This window comes from Hipposideros armiger, unplaced genomic scaffold, assembly GCF_001890085.2.
Source record: "Hipposideros armiger isolate ML-2016 unplaced genomic scaffold, ASM189008v1 scaffold_316, whole genome shotgun sequence".
NCBI classification, from domain to species: domain Eukaryota; kingdom Metazoa; phylum Chordata; class Mammalia; order Chiroptera; family Hipposideridae; genus Hipposideros; species Hipposideros armiger.
Window position 1 is genome coordinate 2,647 of NW_017731666.1, and position 21,646 is coordinate 24,292.

General features: G+C 40.7%; 1 protein-coding gene across 4 annotated transcripts in view; it reads right to left on the minus strand.

Annotated features, from left to right (window-relative positions):
* Positions 1–2,161: 2,161 nt before the first annotated feature.
* PER3 (period circadian regulator 3) overlaps positions 2,162–21,646 on the minus strand; it is a 70,812-nt gene continuing 51,327 nt past the window's right edge. For 3 of the 4 annotated variants that reach the window (XM_019660397.1, XM_019660395.1, XM_019660398.1), the window contains 6 exons: positions 14,948–15,193; positions 13,851–14,536; positions 12,400–12,511; positions 6,480–6,663; positions 5,757–5,907; positions 2,162–4,734 (listed from right to left, as the gene is read on the minus strand). In XM_019660397.1, coding sequence (XP_019515942.1) covers positions 4,651–4,734; positions 5,757–5,907; positions 6,480–6,663; positions 12,400–12,511; positions 13,851–14,536; positions 14,948–15,193 — 1,463 coding nt within the window. In that variant the 3' untranslated portion in view covers positions 2,162–4,650. The remainder of the gene's footprint in view (positions 4,735–5,756; positions 5,908–6,479; positions 6,664–12,399; positions 12,512–13,850; positions 14,537–14,947; positions 15,194–21,646) is intronic. The other variant, XM_019660396.1, reaches the window with a different exon arrangement.

The following is a 21,646-nucleotide window of genomic DNA, read 5'->3' on the forward strand; positions in this document are numbered from 1 at the left end:
CCGCCCTGACAGAGCCCCCTCACTGGCTCTTACCACATTGATGTCCCAGAGCCAGAGGAAAGGTCCTAGCGCTGACAACGGCCCCTTCCCGCGTAGGGCTCTTTAATTCATTGATAACCTATCTGCTCGTTTGTTTGTTTGGATCGTTTTCGTTTCAGGCTCTCTCTGGACAAGATCCCAACATTTTACTGAGTCATCTTTTGGCCAGAATCAGGAGACAATATAAGGAACGTGGACCTCCCTCTGAATGCTTCTGGAAATATTGTGTCTGAAGTAAAAGGAACATCAGTCAACTCAAAACAACCATCTTAGGAAATTAAAAATCAAAATGCTTGATTTGAACAGTATAGAAGAAAGCTAAGCACTGTATACCCTGTTCATTATTATTTGGAAAATAAATCCTATGTTTTGCAAATACCACCAGTGGCTATTTTACTTATAAACATAGGCTAAAAATCTATAATTCTCGTTTCCATCAATTTATCCTTAAAGAATTCTCTGAGAATTTGAAAGTAAAGCTAATAAATGAACAGAAGCAAATGCTAAGAAAAAGTCATAAAAATAAAATTTGGTTAAAATAGTTAAAACTACACATAACTTAAAAAAGCACATTATCTTAGCTACCATGTCTCTCAACCCTTACAAATGACAATGTAAGTTATTACTTTAAAAAAAAATCAGCATCCAAGCTTGCAAACATCTCTGATTGCAGGCTGCCTCAGCATGAGGCCTGGGAACAGGCTGAGTTCTCCTCAGTGTCAGATGGGAAGGAAGACCGTGGCTCTGGCCCCTCCGAGCTGACCGCAGTCCTGAACCCTTGAAAACTTCAGTCTCTTAACACTGAACTTGTTGACCTCAGTTTCCTTATGCTAGAAAAATGCCTTCATAATCTGTCTTACAGAGTAGAACGCTTAGATGGGACTTAAGACTGGAATGGAAGAAATGGCCTGGTTTGTTAATTTTTAAAAACCACTGGTGTGGGTGTTGTACATGCTGTGAAGGCGTCTACAGAAACGTAGCTTGGACAGTGTAGAATGCGCACCGTGAGCTCCCGAGCTCCGTGCGGCACAGAGCCAGGCCCACGGGAGAGCGCAATTCCTAGTGAGACTCTCGAGCGTCCCTGCTTAGCTCTGCCGTTCCGACTGACACGCGGCCCGGGAGGGAAGGCCGCCACACACACTTGCTACTGATCTTGTCAGCAGCCATCAGAAACCTTCCACAGCGTGGGCTTTTCTTTCCTTACTGAACATGCCAAGAACCAACCAGCAGATGTTTTAAACTCGAGATGGCTGCGTCATCTCAGGCACACGCTGGCATGTGTAGCTGTGGGGACACTGTGGCGTCTCTATTGCAATTAAACTAACGCTAGTTAACTAAACAGAACCCTGGAACCATGAAACTATTTGATATTTATAACACCAGAAAGAATTTAAGGTGGAATGCCATTGTGTATAATTCTAAAATCCCTCCCTCATTTTAGTGATATTAGGCTAATATCCTCACAATGGGGCTCTGGACCCACATTACGGGGTTCCAATCCCCTCTCCCAACACACACAGCTGGGAGTCCTTGGCCAAGTTCTGTGCCTCGTCCACCTCGGGGTCCTTCGCTATCAAATGAGGGTAGTCACAGTGCTCAATGCCCATGAGCATTGAGGGAATTCGTGGAGAGCATTCCGACGGTTCCTGCTGGAATAGCACACACTAAGCCCTCTTTCCTTCTCTGTGTTGTCACTGTTTTGTCAGAGAGAGCTGCACATGATTAGAGGGTTCCCACTGAAAAAGGCCTGGCGGTGTCAGGATCTTGTTTCAGGTGTTAGTTTTGAGATTTGGTTGCTGCCAGTGACACAGACTGGGTGAAATGCAGCCTCACTACAGAATCTGAAAGAATTTGGGTAATTGAATTTTATAAATTAGGCATTAAAATCAGGACCCAGTCAGTTCTTCAGAGTTGAAGCGAGGACTCAGTAAGACAATGAGTTTGGAAATGCCGGGCCTTCCCCACGGGGCCTCACACACGTCTGGCAATGCTGACAGCAGGTGGTGCCTAGAGCACGAAACTAACTTGAGCACCTTTCAGAGTATCTTAACAAACATTTCTAAATGACATAAAATACAGACTCGGAGCAGAGGTTTGCTGATACAGTGCAAGGACATTTCTCAAGTTTTATATGTACACAGTTTATTTATTGTTTTTACTTAAAAAAGATACCCAAGTAAAATATTAATAACCATTAAAAACAAGCAAATTCACACAGCTGATTTTAAATTCAGTTGAAACAAAATTTCAATTTGCATTACATTTACCTTGTGAATTATCATGAAATTTGACTGAATTGCAGAACGCTTCCGTTCACATAGCATTGTTTTTCATAAATCCTGACCTCTTACACAAGAAAATACAGCCTTCTGGGTAACATATATGTAAACATTGAAGCCTGTAATATACATTTCTTATCACCAATTTCTATAGTCATTAATACAAAAAGTTAATAAACTTGAACAACAAAGTGTACAACTGGGCCGAGCCCCCTTGGGGGGCGGTGGTGGCACTGCTGGGCCTCGATCCCTCACATTCGGCAGTGGGAGCGTCGCGGTCCAGTCTCTAAACGCACCAACGAGTCTACCTGTCCAAATCCGAGAATACTAAGTGGTTTTAGAGATCTGCCTACAACAAGCACCGGTTTCAAATCAAGCCTAATATAGTGTACACTCCATAAAACGTGTACTAAGGCAAAGAAGTAAGCAGATTTAGAGGAATATCCAGAAAGAATGGAAGAGAAGGGCATGTATTACTAGAGAACATAAGGTTTAAAATATGCATACACGAATGCAGAATCATCCGCTGACAGCTTCATGCCATTTCTGACTTACACAAATTAAAAATCTTATCACTACAGAAGGTCACAATGATTCTGCTGATGGACAATATTCCAGGATGATTAATATTTTCAAATCCGATTTTTTCCACCAAAAGCAAAAAGACCACATAACTTGGCCAACACAACAAGGGCTTCAGAAATTATTTAACCATCAAGATGGAGTAAAATATGAGAGTTATCATTCATAAAACAGGAATATTTGCATGGAACTGCTTAATAGTAGAAAATTCCAAGAAATGTGAGAGGCAGCATTTGAAAATGGTTCTGACACCTTAAGAGAGAATTACCTTCTAGGAAAAAATCTAAGCTACGGGGATCGAGAATCAGGGCCCAGCAGTCATCGCGGATAAAAAGGTCCATTTTCCTAGTTATTATCAGGATGCATTTTATAAAAAGCTATAAAACTAGAAAGGAGGAAGAAGTATTTTCCTAAAACAAAATAAAACAAACAAAAAACACAACAACAAAGAAAAATAAGTTAGTTTGTTGCATGTTACATAAAGATAAAAGGTTACTATAACTTTCATTTTTTCTATTTGCTTTTTCTGGACTACTTGGGTGTGAGTTGCACATGTCACTCCAAGTCTGGGAAGGAGCCATCAACTTCTCTGCAGGACAGGGAGGTAACTGATGATGTAAAGAACCCACTCTTCTTAGAAGACACGACTACAGTGGGTGTAGACAGCAGGCTCTGCGGCCCCCCTTGGCTAGGACTACTGAGTTCCTGCAGACCCCTTTCTCACTGTGCAGCCCCCCAACACTTACCCCTGTTTAAGGGCAAACCAAAGTCAGTGCCAATCAGGCCTCTGGCAGGGGTGGAGACCTTTTTTTGTGTAAATTGGTTGGAAAGAAGGAGTTAACTGTCAGTTTTGGTTTAAACACATTTAAACACAGACGCATATAAAAACGATATTAATTTTTAACAAAACTTTTGAATATTTTTACAATCATTATTTTAAAAACAAAAACATTAAAAAGGGAAATGCCATTGAGTTAGAAGCTCTTTTGTTTTAAAATGATACGAGCAAAAGCTACTTTGAATTCTCTGAGGAATAAGCTCATTGTAAGCTGATTGATTTTTAAGATAAGACTAAGGATTTCAGTGGAAAGTGGAAAATCAAAAAGAAAGGCATCTATAAGAACAAAGGTCAAAATGCAACCTTCAAACCTTCAGAACTAGGTATTTCTATGGGCAGTATATTTTAATCTTGGTAAATAGTAAAGTGACTTGTGTTTTAAGAAAACTATAATGTTTGATCTTCATTATGGAGGAGAAGCATCAAGCTGTGCAAAGACCAGATGCTGAATTTATGAAACCATTATGAAAAGTATGTGGCCCACAGGTGGGATTTCTTCTCCTACTCTAACAGGGGGAAATGATTTATGTAACAATAAAACAAAATTAGCGAGGCTAAGGCTTGGGGCGTTTTCCAGCTATGTGTCTAACTAGAGTTCATTTTGGGTGACACCTGAAATAAAGTTTTGCTGCACACACACCTTTTTAGAAGCCATCCAATCTCCTGAGAAGACAGCTAAACTACAAAGAGAGCCCAGAGATAGTCTTAAGACAGGAACAAGGACAAGTAAAAGATTCTATGTACAATGTCTGCTTCAGAAAAATGGTTGTCTATTGAAAAACCAAGAAGGAAAAACCTTAACATTCAACGATAACGTCATGGTCATTTAAGAGTCAGGGGTTTAGAGACACAAAGATGTCCAGCTGTGCGGCAGGTGCCCGAGGGGGTGTGCGGGCACATATTCAGGGTCACTCAGCTGCTGTCTTCTGCTGGCTCCTGACCACAGGACTCTACAGCATCACCAATTGAGTCTTCCTTTTCGCAAGTGACGCAGCCCTCCAAGAAAGAACCAGAACAGACAGGTTATTTGATGTAATGTCATCTGCAAAGATTTAAAATCAGTAAAATGCTGGCCGAGCAACCTGTAACTCCCCCCCCCCTACTCATGTCTAAGAATACCCACTATGGCTCATTCCTCATTATTAGAAGGTAAATAAATGACAGCAATTGTGTAAAAGCTTTTGTTTAAATTGTTTGGGGTCACGTTCTTCATATACCCTTCTACTCAAAAACCAGAAAAACAATGATTAACCAATAAAGACTTTGCTTATGGTAACCAGCGGGCTCCTCTTTTTGGTGAGACCATATCCAGCCAGCCTTTAAGAGCAGGCACTCGTTCTTTTCTTTAAAAATGGGGGTGGGGAGAACGCCAATGACTTGTTTACCCATAAGTTTTAATATGCACTTCTTTGGACACCTCAGTTTATTCCCTTGTTATAATTTTTAACTTCGCACATCACCTCCCACGACAGTCCCAACCATCGGCACGGAACCAACTGCTGGGACCACCGTAAATCACAGCTTCACTGTTCAGGCCGCTCACGTATGACCTCACTGTGAAGACCTCATAGCAGCACAAAGACCACTGGGGTCCCACGGAAATTCCCGCCAGGTATGAACACGACCTCTGGTGTGAATCTTACATCTTGAGTTTTAACTCTTTTCAAACACGCATGCCTATTTGAAATGTAAATCTCTTTGCCCTCTCCTCCCCAGTCAATCACACATCACAGGCGGTGTCTTTACTCCTACAGTCCCATAATATTCCAACTGGTGGAAGAAAAAAAAACTTGGGAGCCATAAAGACCTATACTCAAAATCTGATGAACTGTGTGACCATCTGCAAATTATCTCATATCTGAATACCTTACTCTGTTGTGTATTGGTAAGGGAGGGATGACGCCACCTACTGCAGAAGTGACTGTGAGTCAAATTTCCGGTGGGATCATGCAATGTATGTTACGTGCCTAGAACACAGCCTGTGTCTGCACCTGCGACGACACCATGACCGCGCTTACCTGCGTGTCTATCTCCTGAGGGATGGTCCGGTTCTGAATCCAAGGATGAACCGTGGCCAGCTCCTCCCTCTGCCCGTGAGAAAACTGTGGCTGCTGTGGCCGCATGCTTTCCAGCTTCTCCAGGTCTTCTCTCAGGACAATGTCTTTAACTCTAAAAACAAACAAACAAACAAACAAAACCTTATAGTCCTGAATGAGGCCCAGGGTTCCTTTCATGTCATCTAGGAATAGCAATTCTTTTTGTTTTATAATATACTTCATATTTCTTGTTGACATGCATACATGATGTACACATTAAAAATAACTGAATCATTTCTTTGTCAACTTGGTAATAAAGCTAGACCTCTTTTTCTTGGTGGAAACCAGCTGTAGAGTGTTTTAATGAGACATATAGAAGAAACAGATTCCCTTTAGTTCTACTCTTAGAATGGAAAAAAAAATCCAGAGTCCAAAAAGAAAAGTTCCTACACTTGTGTGCCATCTTGGAAAGCACTGCTTTCTTTGTTCTCTCATCTCATGATGCGAAACGTGCTTATTTAGTCTGGATCTGCAGATGTGTAGGACTACCCCTGTAACCACTGTTTAGGAAACCATTCGTCATGTGACTTCAAATAAATGAATTTGAAAATACGTTTCTCTAGAAATCACTTTGTATTATACAAACAGACACTTAAACCACTAAAAAACTCATATAAAAGAGGGCTTTCTAAAGTGCTTTCTTACCTCTCAGGTACCTGATATGTCATTAGAATGCATTCAGGTGTTTGTTTTATCATTCTCCAGATGGACTCTTCAGCTGAATTGGGAAATGCTTCTTTTTTCGGTACATCCTGAGACTGCTGCCCGTTTGGGGTGATTTCTGAGGAATAATCACTACTACCAAAGTATATACTGCTGTCACTGCTTCCTATAAAAAATCAACAACAATAATAAATTAGACAATACCTTCCAGGGACTGATTTGCCAACTTGACACTCATTCCTCAAAGACTTCGGCCACTAGCCGACAGCCTTCTTCACCACGCAGCCCAGCCATCATCCCAGGTCACCTGAGCCTTCCAGTTCCTTGAGCCTCTAAGATCTTTCTCAGTCCTCCTGAGATATGCACTCTCAAGGCCTTATCACCACCCAGAACTGCTCCATCTCAGCTCCATGTCCTAATCTGCTGACATCTCAGCTTCACTTTGTCATTTGCTTGTTCAATTGTTAGATTACAAATGTGGAACAGTGCCTTAGCCATTCAGCTTAGAGCACAAAGGCCATCATTCACTAATGCTCTTTGCGAAACCTTGGGCTTCCTTTTCCCTCCAACTTCCCACAACTATCAAAATGTAAACTGCACTAAAGCCAATGGTCAATTCTGTTCTCACCTAACACCCAAGAAAGCAAAGACATGGAGAAAGTCACACAGAACAGGGTGAATTGGTTCTACAATAAATTCATCATCACCAAAAGCATCATCCAAGAGCCTGGAAACCCTGCCCTAGTCCTCTGGTCAGCGCACGAGTCCATCCCCGGCAATGACCACTTCCTACTGTCCTGTCTCCCCCCTCATTTTTTCCTATAAGGAAAAAGCAGAAGCCCTTAGAAAGGAAGCTCATTATCCTGATACCAAACATAAACTTACTCATGTCTGCACTCTCCCCTCACTTTTCTCCTGTTACAAAAGAAAAACCATCGTTTTATGGCTGCTATGGAGCCATACGGATCGTTCCTTTCCTATCTTGGATCTGACCCTTCTATATCCTTCCCATCAACTTTGGAACAATTAAAACAAAACAAAACAAAGTATCTCTCTAATATTTTAATCAAGTAAGTTTATGGGTAAATATAAAAGACATTTTCCTCATTAAAAAAATCCCTTTAAAAGGTAATGGACTATTTAAAGCAAAAACAATAACAATTTTCTCATGAGTTTATAATACATGAAGAAGTAAAATGTATGATAAAAACAGCACAAAAGACAAGAAGGGAACATGGAAGTATTCCGTTTTAGGGTTCTTAGACATAAAGTGATATAATAGGGAATAATATTTGAAAGTAAATTGTGGTAAATAAGGTACACTTTAAATCCTAAAGCAATGACAAGAAAGAATGAACAAACGAACAAAAGAAAGAAAAAAAAAGAAAGAAAGAAAGAAAGAAAAGAGGTATAGCTCAGAAGCCAATAATGGAGAGAAAATAAAATAATTAAAAATACACACCAAAAAGTAGGAGGGCAGGAAGAAAAAAGGAAGAAAGAGAAGATAATAAAACATAAAATAAGTAACAAAAATGGAAGATTTAATTTAACCATGTCAACAATTACATTAAATGTAAATGGTCTAAGTACTCCAATTAAAAGGCAGAGATTTTCATATGGATAAAAAAGCAATACCCGGGCTGGCCGAGTGGCATGGTGGTTAAGAGCTGGCTTGGGACACCAGAGGGCCCTGGTTCAGATCCCACATATGAAGGCCACTGACACTGCCCTCTACAGCTAAGATGCTGAACAGCAGCTCGACCTGGAGCTGGGCTGCCGTGAGTCGCTGGCGACGGCGTAGGCTGCAGCACCTGCTGCAGTGGGTTGCCATGGGCTACTGTGTGTAGCCAGCAGCCAGCGTGAGCGGCCAGCAGCCGCTGTGAGCAGCCGTCCAGAAGCCGGCGACTGATCTGCCTCACCCGGGAAGAGCACAATGATGGTGCCAACTTGGGCCAGTGAAGCAACGTCCTCCACAACTAGACTGAAGAACAAAAGGACAGCAACTTGTCTGTTCCCCTTCCCCCAATTCCCCAGCGCTGTTCCCATTCCCCAATAAAAATCTTAAAAAAAAAAGCAATACCCAATAATATGGTGGTTACCTAAAATCAACTTTAAATATAAAGACACATGTAAGTTAAAAGTAAAAAGATGAAAAAATATGCCATGTAAACACTAATCAAACACCAGTGAATACACTGGTATCAAAATAGATTTCAAAGCAAGGTACATTTCATAATAAAAGGATCAAGTCATCAAAAGGACATAGCAATCTTAAATGTGTATGGACCCAATAAAAGAGCTTTGCAATATATGAAACAAAAACTGATTGGACTGCAAGAAAAGAAGAGACTAATTCACAATTATATCTGGACATTTTAATAGCTCTGTCTTAATAACTGATAAAACAAGTAGATAGAAAATCAGTTAGGATGTTGAAGGCTGGACCAACATTAGCCAACTTGATCTAATTTACATTTATAGAAGACACTACTCAGACTGCAGAACACACATTCTTTCCAAGTGCACATGAAACATTTCTCAGGACAGACCAAATTCTGGACCATTAAACAAGCCTTGGTAAATTAAAAATATATACAAATAATGTTTTCTGACTGCAATGAACTTAGAAACCAATAAAATACCTGGAAAAATCCCCAAAATATTAGGAAATTAAATACATTTCTAATAACCTATGGTCAAAGAAAATAACACATGGGAAATTAGAAAACATTTTAGACTGAATGAAAATATAAACATCCATATCAAAATCTGAGCAATGCAGCTAAAGCAATGCTTACAGGGAAATTAAAAACATTAAATGTTTATATCAGGAGGAAAAATAATCTCAAATCCATGGTCTAAACTTCCTACCTTAAGAAATTAGAAAAAGAGCAAATCAAATCCAAAGTAAACAGAAGAAAAGAAATAATAAAGATTAGAGCAGACATTGATAAAATACAAAACCAAAAATCAATAGGAAAAAATAATGCAATGAAACGAGAAGTTGCTTGACAAATTAATGAAATTGGTAAACATAGAGTCAGAATAATCAGGAAATATTTATTATACCAGCAGTAAGATTACTATAGATTCTATGGTCATTAAAATAAGAGAATATTATAAACAACTTTAATGACAGTAAATTTGACAGCTTAGAAGAAATGGGCAAACGCCTTGAAAAATACAACTTACCAAAGATCATTCAAGAAGCAACAGATAACCTGAACAGAGCCCTATCTATTAAATAAATTAAATACGTTGTTTTAAAAAACCTTCTCACAAAGAAAACGTCAGGCCCAGATGGCTTTACTGGTGAATCCTACCAAACATAGAAGGAAGATATATTGTAAATAATATCCATTGAGTACACAGTCTTGCAGAAAACAAAAGAGGAGGAAATCATTCCCAATGTTTTTTAAGCCAGCATTACTCTGATACCAAAACCAGACAAAGACATTACAAGAAAACAATAGACCAATATTTCTCAGAAATAGGTGCAATAATCCTTAACAAAACAGTAGGCTATCGAATTTATTAAAAGGATAAAATCAGATGACCTGAGTACAAGGTTAATTTAATATTTGAAAATTAATTAATGTAATTCACCATATTGATAAAATAAGGGAGAAAAAGCATATGATTATCTCAGTAGATGTAGGAAAAGCATCTTGGCAAATTAACAGTAGAAAGGAACTTCCACAATCTTAACTGATAAAGAACATTTAAGGAAAACCTACATTTAGCATCGTATTTAATGGCGAAACTCTGACTCCTTGCCTCCTAAGATGGTGAACAAGGTAAGAATGCCTGTCCCACCAAGTGTATTCAACACTGTACTGGGATCCTAGCCAGTCAAATAAGGCAAGACAAATAAATAAAGGCATACAGATTGGAAAGGAAGAAGTACAACCATATTTGCAGATAGCAAGACTGTCTATGTAGAAAAGTCCTACAGAATCTACAAAAGAGCTACTAAAAACTAATCGAGTTCAGCAAGATTGCAGAATACAAAGCTCAAAATACAAAATTTGACTGGATTTCTACATGCTACCAACAAACAATTGGAAATTGGAACTTTAAAATGTCATTTGCTAAAGCATCAAAAATACGAAATCCTTAGGGATAAATTTAGCAAAATACATGTAAAACCTGTACATGGGGAACTACAAATCATTGCTGAGAAAATTTAAAGACCTACATGAAAGAGAAACGTATCATGCTCATGGATTAGAAGATTCAATACTGTTAGGGTGATAATTCCCAAACACAATGTCAATCAAAACCCCAGCAGGCAGGCTTTTTTATAGACGCCAGTAACCTGATTCTACAATTTACATGGTCAAAGGGTGTACACTATCCAAAATTATTTCGAAAAGAAGAATAAATTTGGAGGACTTAACCCACCAGAGTTGAAGACTTACTTGAAAGCTATACTACTCTAAAAAGCGTGGGATTACCCTAAAGCTAACCATTAAGATAAACAGAACAGAGTCAAGAAACAGACCCAAGTTTATTTTCAACAGAGGTGCCATGGTAATTCAGTGGGGGAAAGAGAGATCAGTCTTTTCAACAAACGGGGCAGTAACAATTGGATATCCATATGCAAAGGCAAGTATATTGACCCTAACCTCACACCATATATAAAAATTATCTGCAAATGGATCACAGACTTAACTATAAAAGCAAAACCTATAAAACTTCCAAGACAGGAGACCATTTTACTGACTTTGGCATAGGCAAAGATTTCTTAAAAAGAACACATGAGCACAACTTATATAAAAGGAAAAAAAAAATCGATCAATTGAATGTCATCAAAATTAAAAAAAATTTTTGCTTTTCAAAATGAAGATAAAAATAAGAAGTAATAAAATGAAAAGGCAAACCACACACACAGGAAGGAGAATTTTGCAAAACAAATATTTGATAAAGGACTTGTATCCACAGTATCTACAGAACTCTTACAACTCAAGAAGAAACTAATAGCCCCCCAGCCCACAAAAAAATGGGCAAAAAACTTGAACACATATGATGGCAAAAAGTACATTCAAAGATACTCAACACCATTAATTGATAAGCAAATGCACATTAAAACCACAATTAGGTATCACTATATACCCACTGGAATGGCTAAAATAAATGACGGACAATACCCAGTGCTGGCCAGGATGTATTGCAGATTGGAGCGCTCATATGTTGCTGGTAAAAATGCAAAAAGGTATGGCCACTGTGGAAAACAGTTTGGCATTTTCTTATGAAGTTAACCACACTCATGACCTAGCAATTTCATTCCTAGGTATTTACGCAAGAGAAAAGAAAACATATGCACAAAAAGACTCAGACTCAAATGTTCACAGCAGCATTATTCCTAAGTAGCTCAAACTGGAAACCCAACAGCCATCAATGATATGGACACTGGTGAATGGACAGCCATACAGTGTGGTTCTTCTTAGCGATGAAAAGGGACTACTGATCCAGACAATAAGGATGAGTCTCAACAGCATTAAGCTCACTGCAAGAATCCCGACACGAAAGGCTGCATGCTGGGTGATTCAACTGATATGAAATTGTAGGAAAAACAGAACTAGTGACAGAAAGCAAATTGGTGTTGCCAGAAGTGAGAGATCAGGGCAGGGCCTGACTGCAAAGGGTCACAGAATTTCCCGGGGGATGGAAATGTTCTATCTGGTGACTGTGGTGGTGGTGACACTAATGTATACATTTGTTGGAATTCTTGTTTTAAACACCTAAATCAGGTGTATTTTACTGTATGTAAATACACCCCAATAAAGCTTACAAAAAGGAAGATATACTTTACGTCCACACCCGTGCCCAAACCAAACAGCCCATTCGGCGGTGAACACCTGGCAACAGAGCTCGAAGACTTTGTTACTTTGATCCCTACCTGAAGCTGCAGAGCCAGACCCAGATGGAGATGCCCCGAGAAGGGGCACCGTGGACGGGTCCCTGGCAGTAAAATGACTGTTCTTATTCCCGCCGATGCCAATCACACACGGCTAGAAAGGACAAACACAAGAAAAAAATTGAACATCTCAAGCATCATGTTACAAAATAATGTGGATCTTCACCTTCACATGTTAAACAGAACAAAATAAACATATACACCTAAGAAAACATTTTTCAGCCTGTTCCCAAGAACGTGGTCCAAGTGCCTTTGTATTAATATTCAAGGTACTAGTGTGTTATGAGCACCTTCTACAGACTCTAGAGTCTGTGACAGACTCTACAGCTGTGCTTTTGTTACTTGTCATTCAGAAAATATATGCTGAACATTTTATACATTTTATATATATATTAACACTAGTATTAGTGTTCCCAATACTAGGAAAATAACAGTGAACAAAAGTTCCAGCTATCCTAGAGCTTACATTGCATGGGAAGAACTACATAAATGTCACTTCACGTAATCTTCAGGATGCTATGCAGTATTAATTGTTCCATTTTTCAAATAAGGAAACAAAGGCAAAGCTAGGTTAAATGACTTGTCTAAGCGAAGCCACCTAACAAGTGACTGGGCTGGGACCTGAACCCTCGTCTTGGTTCTTAGCCCAGGCTCTGCTCACGGGGATACACAGCCAGGCATTAGATGTCTATCAACTGCACTAATATCAGGCTTTCAAAATTGAGCCGATTTTCTGGCTTTAGGTCATCCGATTTTCTTGATTTGGGTCATCTGTAAAAAACAGTATACCTTGAAGGGAAGACTGAAGAGAAACTGTAAACATTCACACTCATCTTGGATCCTATACCTAAATATATGAACATCATATTCCAAATTTTAACCTGATGATTTCAGAACGACTTTTTAGGTAGAGGGATGAAACGCTAAAGGAAACTGAACCCAAATTTTTCATTTTTGAAGGTGACATGTATGAATATGAAATTACAAACTGCCTACTTTACTCATAAGTATTGACAATAAATGGCTCTTACCCCCTCCACCTACAACTGAAAAAAGAAAGTTGCTAAACTCATGTCCTGTCAGTATATGGCTTATCCCTGTCTTACCAGACCACTACCCCAGTTGTAGGTAAGAAAATATATTCTAGAGGCAATGGTCAAGTTTAATGCCTGGATATCAAATTTTAAAGGAGAGGCAAACTTAGTACATATAGGAGATTTGAAAGAGCACTCTGGAAGAAAGATTCTTTCCTTCCTGCTTTTGAAGTGGGGCCAGGAAGCCATGGTGTACGTGCGAGCAGAACAAGCTGTCTCAGCCACAGCAGCAAGTACCCACTCTGGCCACCGTGGGGAGGCCCCGGGGAAGAGCCTCAGTTTACTGAGAGGACCCAGGCTGCTTTTCTCACTCGTGTGTTGAAAGCTCGTGCCACTTACACACTCTGCCTCTGGGCACATGTCCCTTCTCATCTGATCTGCGGATTCGCAGGACCTGGGCGTGTCTTCCTGCAGCAGGTTGAGCTGCAGGGGCGAGCTGCTCCTCGAGTTCAGGAACGCGGGCTCTCCACTCTGGGCTTCCCACTTGTCCGCAGCTTGCCTGTGGCTGACGGCTGGAGACGGCGCTTCCAGGCTTGGAGCCATTGCTGACACTGAGGGTGGTATTTCCAAAGAGCCTGGTGCTTCCCGGAACGGATATGGAGAGAATGATGGGGCCGAGAGAGGACACACAGGAGGGGCAGGCAGGAAAACGGTCATGAAAGTACCTAAGTGAGGAGCAGGGAGGGCCGGAAAAGACCGCAAGCCACTGGATAAGGGCAGGCAGTCTAGTGCAGTTACTGAGGCTGCGTGTTCTCCACCCAGAGAGGTCACAGCTGGGAGGGGAAACGCTGGTGCGAGATAAGGGGCCGGGCTGGGAACCATCACTGTGGCCGGGAACGACAGGCCGGGGGCGTGAGGAGAAGCCGGGGCAGGGCACCAGAGTGGCGTGTTCTGGACCTCTCCTCCGCCGGGGGGACAGAGGGCGCCCTTAGCGCCATGGCTGTCCAGTGGCACGGGCAGCATCTTCCGCCTGTGCTTCCCCTTCTTGCAGCCGGCTGATCTGCTCGGCTTGGAAGCGGACTCGCCTACAAGGATAGAGGGAGGCATATTACGAACATCTAAACCTCCGAAGGAAGAGAAGGATGCCATTTACAGGTTACTACAGGAAAATTACCGAGGAATAAACATTAGCCAATACTAAATATTTCTACTCAGGGATGGCAAAAAGTAGCTTTAAAAGGATGAACACGATCCTGCTATAAAATAAACACTTATTTCAGCATCTCTCAATCAGTTTCTTACAAAATCAGCTTCTCACATCTAGAAGAGATTCGAGATAACAAATCGTTGATACAGGTTTATTTCAACATCTCTCAATCAGTTCCTTACAAACAGAACCCCCGTTCTTCACCCTATTATCTCCCCGTACTGACACAGGGCTTATAAAATTGACAGCTATGTAGATAAATGGAATACATTTTTAAAAATTCAACTACCTTGAACATATGAGAATTTCGCTTTGCTTCTGCTTTCTTGCTGCAGATAGGAGCTGTAGGGTGACGACAGGATCTTTTCTCGGAATTTATCAACGTAGTTCTGCTCTTCCTTCTGTGTGTGGGCTGACAGAACAGCCTTGGTGAGCCCGACATGCTTAAAATCCTCTGGGCTCAGCGGAGCTGGGTGTGTGCTGTGGGCCCAGGGCTCGCAGGCTGGGGTGGCATCCTCTGCTAGAGTCATTTCTGCTGAGGTGGAAGAAGACAGTTCATTTTAATCCCTACCAAATATTTGCATTTATTTATTTTCATCAATTCAACTGCCTTTCAATAAATTTTACAAACATTAACACAACAGCTGGAATACAAAAAAACTTCAACTTAGCACATAAATTCTTTTTATTTTTCTGCCTTTCTTTATACTTTGTATGCCTGTGTATATATTTTACAGAGGTGTCATAATCAATGTGCATACTTATGTATTTATTTAAATTTTGCTTTTATTGCAAGTATTTTTCTATTCTTCAAAATTCTTGAAGAAAGAATTCTTCAAAATCTTTCCTTTTTATATTTGAATATGTAATATATTCATGTGGTTCAAAAATCAACAAGCATTAAAATGGAAGTTAGTAAATACTCCCCATCCCTGTCTACTATCTGCCTAGTTCCCATTTATTCTCTCAACAGAAAACCATTTCTTAGTTTTTTTATGCATCTTTAAATAAGCACGAATATAGATTCTTATTCCCCACCTCCATTTTACCCAAAAGGCGTTTAATATGTACGCTAGCCTGCAACATGTTTTTCATTTAACAACATGCCTTTTAGTACATAAATAGTTCTCTCATACTTTCTTATACGACGTAGGTTTCAATTTCCTGTATGTACCACAGATTATTAAAGCAAGCATCGGTAGGTAGGCTTTGAGTTGCTTTTAAAACATTACTTCTTTCACATACAAAAGATTTCATGGTGGACACTGGTGGGTTCTCCCAACACCTCTCCCATGCTGTGCAGCACCCACGTGGTTTGGGTAGGCTTGGCCTCACTCCACCGCTAGAAGTAGGACCTGATTAGTCTAAACCAACACAGCTGACAGAGGACCTCTGCCTCTGGCCAAGATGGACCAACAGGGGCTGAATTTACCTTCCTGCCTGAAACAACTAAAACTGTGATCAAAACACATGAAACAGTACATTGAACATCAGACACTGAACAGCAGGTAACAAAGGAGGCTGACCCGAGGGTCAGAAAACAAACGCACTAAGCCCTAGGGCTACCCCAGCTCACAGCCTTGCGAGTTTCCGAGGTGCAGGGTGGAAACCAGGTGGAGCCTGGTGAGCCCTGATTTGAAGAGACAGAGCTGAGACCATGGCGTCTCGAGTTTTCAGGGACGAGTGCTGGAGAGGAGAGCTACAGAGAGCCCCCGAGCACTGCCGAGTGCATCCATGTGAGGGGAAAAACACCGGAAAGGAAGAGGGGAACGCCAGCCAAAACCACCACGGGGTGAACGTGCGTTCCCGTCAGCCTGACGAGAAACGCTCGTAATTCACGGGGCTAGGGGATAGTGCTCAGGAGGCTCTTCTTCGTAGCAGAGAGTAAGTCTAGACAATACACTGCTCTGGTCCTGCCCCAACAAATTTCAACCACAAAGCCTGAAGGGACCAATCTGTTTCCATGTAACTTAACTGGATCCCAGAATAAGCCTCATCAATGTTTATAGGAATACAAAAATGTTCAGCACCATTCACAATAGCTGGCACCCAATCAAAAATTACCAGGCAGGCCAAGAAGCAGGAAAATACAATCCGTAATAAGGAGAAAAATGAATCAAGCAAAATCAGCCCAGGGCTGGTGGAGATGTTAGAATGAGCAGACATGGACATTAAAAGTTATTGTACTGTATTCCATGTAGCTAGAGGGAAGATTCAGCTTGTTAAAGAGAGACATGGAAAATGTTTTTGTTTTTTTAAAGAAGACCTAGGTGATGTCAGAAACATGGCGGCATGAGGGGTCCCCCTTGATCTCTCCCCTTGAAGTTACAACAAGTTGAACAGCAATAATTTAACAAAGGATTCCCTGTGCAACACACAAACATGTCTGAGAGATTCGTGCATGGAAACACCTGAATGCCGTCGAGCCAGGAGGAACAGGGGAGGCGGGGAGGGGACAAGTGCAGGGGCGAGGATGCAGACGCAGCCTGGCGCTCGCTGTGCTCCGGGGGCAGAAAGGCGTTGAGACGGCAGGTGCACTGTCTGTGGCCCCGAGCACTCCTGCCCGAGTGATCAACATATACCGTGTTGACCAGAAAATAAGCCCTAGCATGATTTTCAGGGTGCTCGTACTGTAAGCCCTACCCCAAAATAAGCCCCAGTTAAGAGCATCAGCCAGATATGATTGTCTTTGAATAAATGTAGATTTCTGTACATGAATAAAATGCGTCTTTTGGAGCAAAAATTAATATAAGATCCAGTCTTATTTTTGGGGAAACATGGTAATATGGCTGAACCCAGCGATGGGGTCAGAGACCTCAGGGCAAAGACCAAATACAGAAATGCCACAGCTGTGGTCTGACAGTCCTCACCGCCAGGCAGGAAGCAAAGCCAGCGAGCCTGGCTGCCTCGCCCCCCCCTCCCAGTGCTAGCCACGGGCCCAGAAGAAAATGCAGCAGCGTCAGATTAAAGAACAGAATATCTACAGCCCTGAGAACTGGAGAGACAGTTCCTGAGTGGCAGTTGTACACTGTGGCTAATTCCCGTGACAAAGGAGGATATACGGGCGAGGCAGCTGTGGTCTGGCAGTGTCACCGTTACCTGGGGAAGAACAAAGACAAACCAGCGGCCTCTCCCAGTCCACTCTGCCCCCACCTTTTGCGGCTGATCCCAGTGGGGCACCCAGGGCTGCTGAGGCCCACAGCTCTGCATCTGGCTGCAGGCGCCTCAGATTTCTTGGTCTCAGAACCCCGTCGCCTACTACATCCTCCCAAGGGGGCGGTGCCCTGAGACTGAGGCAAGCTGGTCACAAAGGAGATGCCCACCTCCCCAGGGAAGAGTCTGCTGAGAGAAGCTGGAACAGGGCAGGAGAAAATAAAAATCTTCAGTGCTACCCACAGGAAAACAAAAGAAAGACCCTTTCGTATCAACCTGCTGCAGAATTCATTCTCATAGATGCCTAGGCAGAGAAATAATCCATCAATTACCATGAATAACCAAGGTAACAAGGTAGCTAAGAAAATGAAAAATCTCCAGAAAATAAACTTAAAGACAGGGAAATGTGTGACTTACATGACAGAATTTAAGACTGCAGTTCTGAAAAATTCAATGAGATGCAAGAAAACTCAGATGGGCAGTTTAATGAACTCAGAAATAAAATCAATAAATAAAATGAATACTTTACCACAGAGATTAAAATTTTAAAAAAGAACCAAATAGGAATTCTGGAACTGAAGAACTCAATCACAGAAATAGAGAATGAAATAGTAAGCTTAGGAAATAAAGCTGTCCAGGTGAGGAAAGAATTAGTGACATTGAAGATAGAAATCTGGAAATGATGCAGATGGAAGAAGAGAGAGGCTTGAGAATGAAAAGAAATGAAAGAACTCTGAATGAAAGATCTGACTCCATCAGGAAGAGCAATATAAGAATAATGGGTACAGGGCCAGCCGAGTGGCTCAGTTGGTTAAGAGTTAGCTTAAGAGCGTGGGCTCTGAGCAACAGGGCCACAGGTTCGATTCCCACATGGGCCAGGGACGCTGTGCCCAAGCTGAGCTGCCGCTGAGCTGCCAACAGGTGGCAGGATGGCTCAGCTGGTGAGAGCACGTGCTCCTAACAACAAGACTGCCTATTCGATGGTCGGCTATGTCTGCCCGCAACTAAGACTGAACTCGGCACCTTGAGCTGAGCTGCCACTTGGATGGCTCAGGGGATTAAGCGTGTGCTCTTATCAACAAGGCTGCCAGTTCGACTCCCGCATGGGATGGTGGCTACACCCACCCGCAACTGAGATTGAACACAGCACCTTGAGTTTAGAGGCCATGAGCTGCCAATGGGCAGCCAGATAGCGACTGGCGCCCTCCACAACTAAGACTGAAGAATAACAACTTGGCTAGTGGCCCTCCCCAATTCCCCAACACTGTTCTCCTCACCCCCCCCCCAAAAAAAGAATAATGGGTACAGCAGAAGGAGAAGAGATGGATGAAGGCATACGAAAGCTTATTCACACAAAGGGTCAATGAGAACTTCCCAAACCTATGGAGAGAACTGGGTCCTTGAATCCAAGAAGGAAACAGAACATCAATTACCTCAATTCTAAAAGACCTTCTCCAAGGCACATTATTTTGAAACTGTCAAAAATTAATGACAAAGAAAGAATTCTCAAGGCAGCCAGGGAAAAGAAGATGGTATCCTACAAAGGAAAGTCCATTAGATTACCATATAATTTTTCAGCAGAAACTCTACAAGCTAGGAGGGAGTAGAAACAAATATTCAAACTACCGAAAGAGAAAAATTACCAGCCAAGAATAATATATCCAGCAAAGTTATCCTTTAGATATGAAGGAGTAATAAAGACTTTTCCAGATATACAGAAGCTGAGGGAATTTTCCATAAGGCCTGCATTACAGGAAATACTGAAGGAGATTATTCTACCTGAAACAAAAAGAAGTATACAAAACTTAGTAAGATTACTGACAGACAGACAGAAGCAGGAAATGGCAAGACCTACACAGAATAGGGCACTATACAACACTTAAACATAACATAAAGGGTAAAGGAAACAAAAACATAAAAAAAGAAAAAAAGAAGATAATTTGCAACGGCAACTCAGAAATGAACTCATTTATAAATCCGATAATTTATGACAACAAAAACATAAAAGGGGAGTGGGTAAAGGTCTGAATCTGCAAAGGGCAATGGACATAGAAAACAGAGGGAAAAATCACAGAATACTACCAAACTAAAATAACAGACAAAAGACAAAGGCAAAGAAACAATGGAGACACTGAGTGAACACAAAACAAAAGATATATCCTCATATATCGACAGTCACCCTAAGTGTAAATGGACTGAACTCGCCAATAAAAAGGCACAGAGTAACAGTTTAGTGGTTACCTGAGGATAAGGGGGGAGAGGGGTGATAAAAGAGGGTAAAGGAGGTCAAATATATGGTGATGGAAGGAGAACTGACTCTGGGTGGTGAGCACACAATGCAATATATAGATGATGTATTATAGAAATGTACACTTGAAACCTATATAATTTTACTGACCAATGTCACCCCAATAAATTTAATAAAAATTGTAAAAAAGCATGGATCAGTAACCATAAAAAAAATTGGAAAAATTTAATTGATCAATTTTTAACTACCTTTTCATGTTAATTTGCCTGGATGCAGGCATCATTATTCTACCCAATTAATTACATTCAAGACTTAGAAATATTCAACTGTATAATGCCAAAAATTTTTAAGGTTAAAAACAAAAAAGACCCAAACAGAACTTCTAGAAGTTAAAACTACAATATGTGAGATGGAAAATACACTGAGTGGAAATAACAAGAGATTAGATATTGCAATAAAAAATATAAGTGAAACTGAAGACATAGCAATAGAGACTATCCAAAAATGAAACTTAGAGGAAAAAAAAGACTAAGAAAATGAACAGAGCATCAGTGAACTGTGGGACAACTTCAAGCAGCCCTATATACATATAATTGGAGTCCCAGAAAAAAGAGGAGACAGAGGGAGACAAAAAAATATTTGAGAAAATAAGAGAAGAAAAAATTTCAATTTGATGGAAACTGTACACCTACAAATCCAAGAAGCTCAATGAACTCCAAGCACAAGAAACATGAACACTGCACCTTGGCACGATAGCCATACTGTTCAAATCAGTGACAAAGAAAAGTTCACCAGCAGCCAGAGAGAAGACAAGTTGCATAAAATCAAGGATGAAAGCAGATTTCATGCCAGAAACAATGTAACTGAGAAGACAGTGGGACAATGTCTTTAAAGTTCTGAAAGATCAAAACTGTCAACCTAGAATTCTATACTCTGCTAAAATACCTTAAAACTTGAAGGTGAAATAAAGACATTTCAGACATGAAAACCGACAGACTTCATCCCCAGGAGACCCATAGCACAAGAAAGAGTAAAGGAATTCCTTCAGGCAGGAGAATGATTCCAGATGAATCTACATAAAGGATTGAAAAGCACAGGAAGAGACAACTACATGGATAAATATTTAAATCTCTTTAAAAGATAATAATTACTTAAACAAGAATAGTAACAACATAGTGTGTGACTTATAAAATATATATAAGTAAAATATATGTCAACATACAAAGACCAGAGAGAACAGACATATACTATGGAAAGGTTTTTATACTATACAGAAAATGGTATAGTTATCTTTAGAAAATAGGTTGTGAAAAACTAAATATGTATATCATAAACCCTAAAGCAACCACTAAAATACAGCCCACTTTAAATATAGCATATAGGTTAAATAAATGTAAAAGGGCAGAAAAAGTTAAAACACACTAACACTGATCAAAAGTAAACTGTAGTGTGAATATATTCAGAAAAAGTATGTTTTAGAGTAAAGAGTATAAAAGGGATAAAAAGGTCACTTCACAATGATAAAAGCATCAATTCACCAAGAGGACATAACAATGTGAAATATTTATGCACAAAATAGGAGAGCTT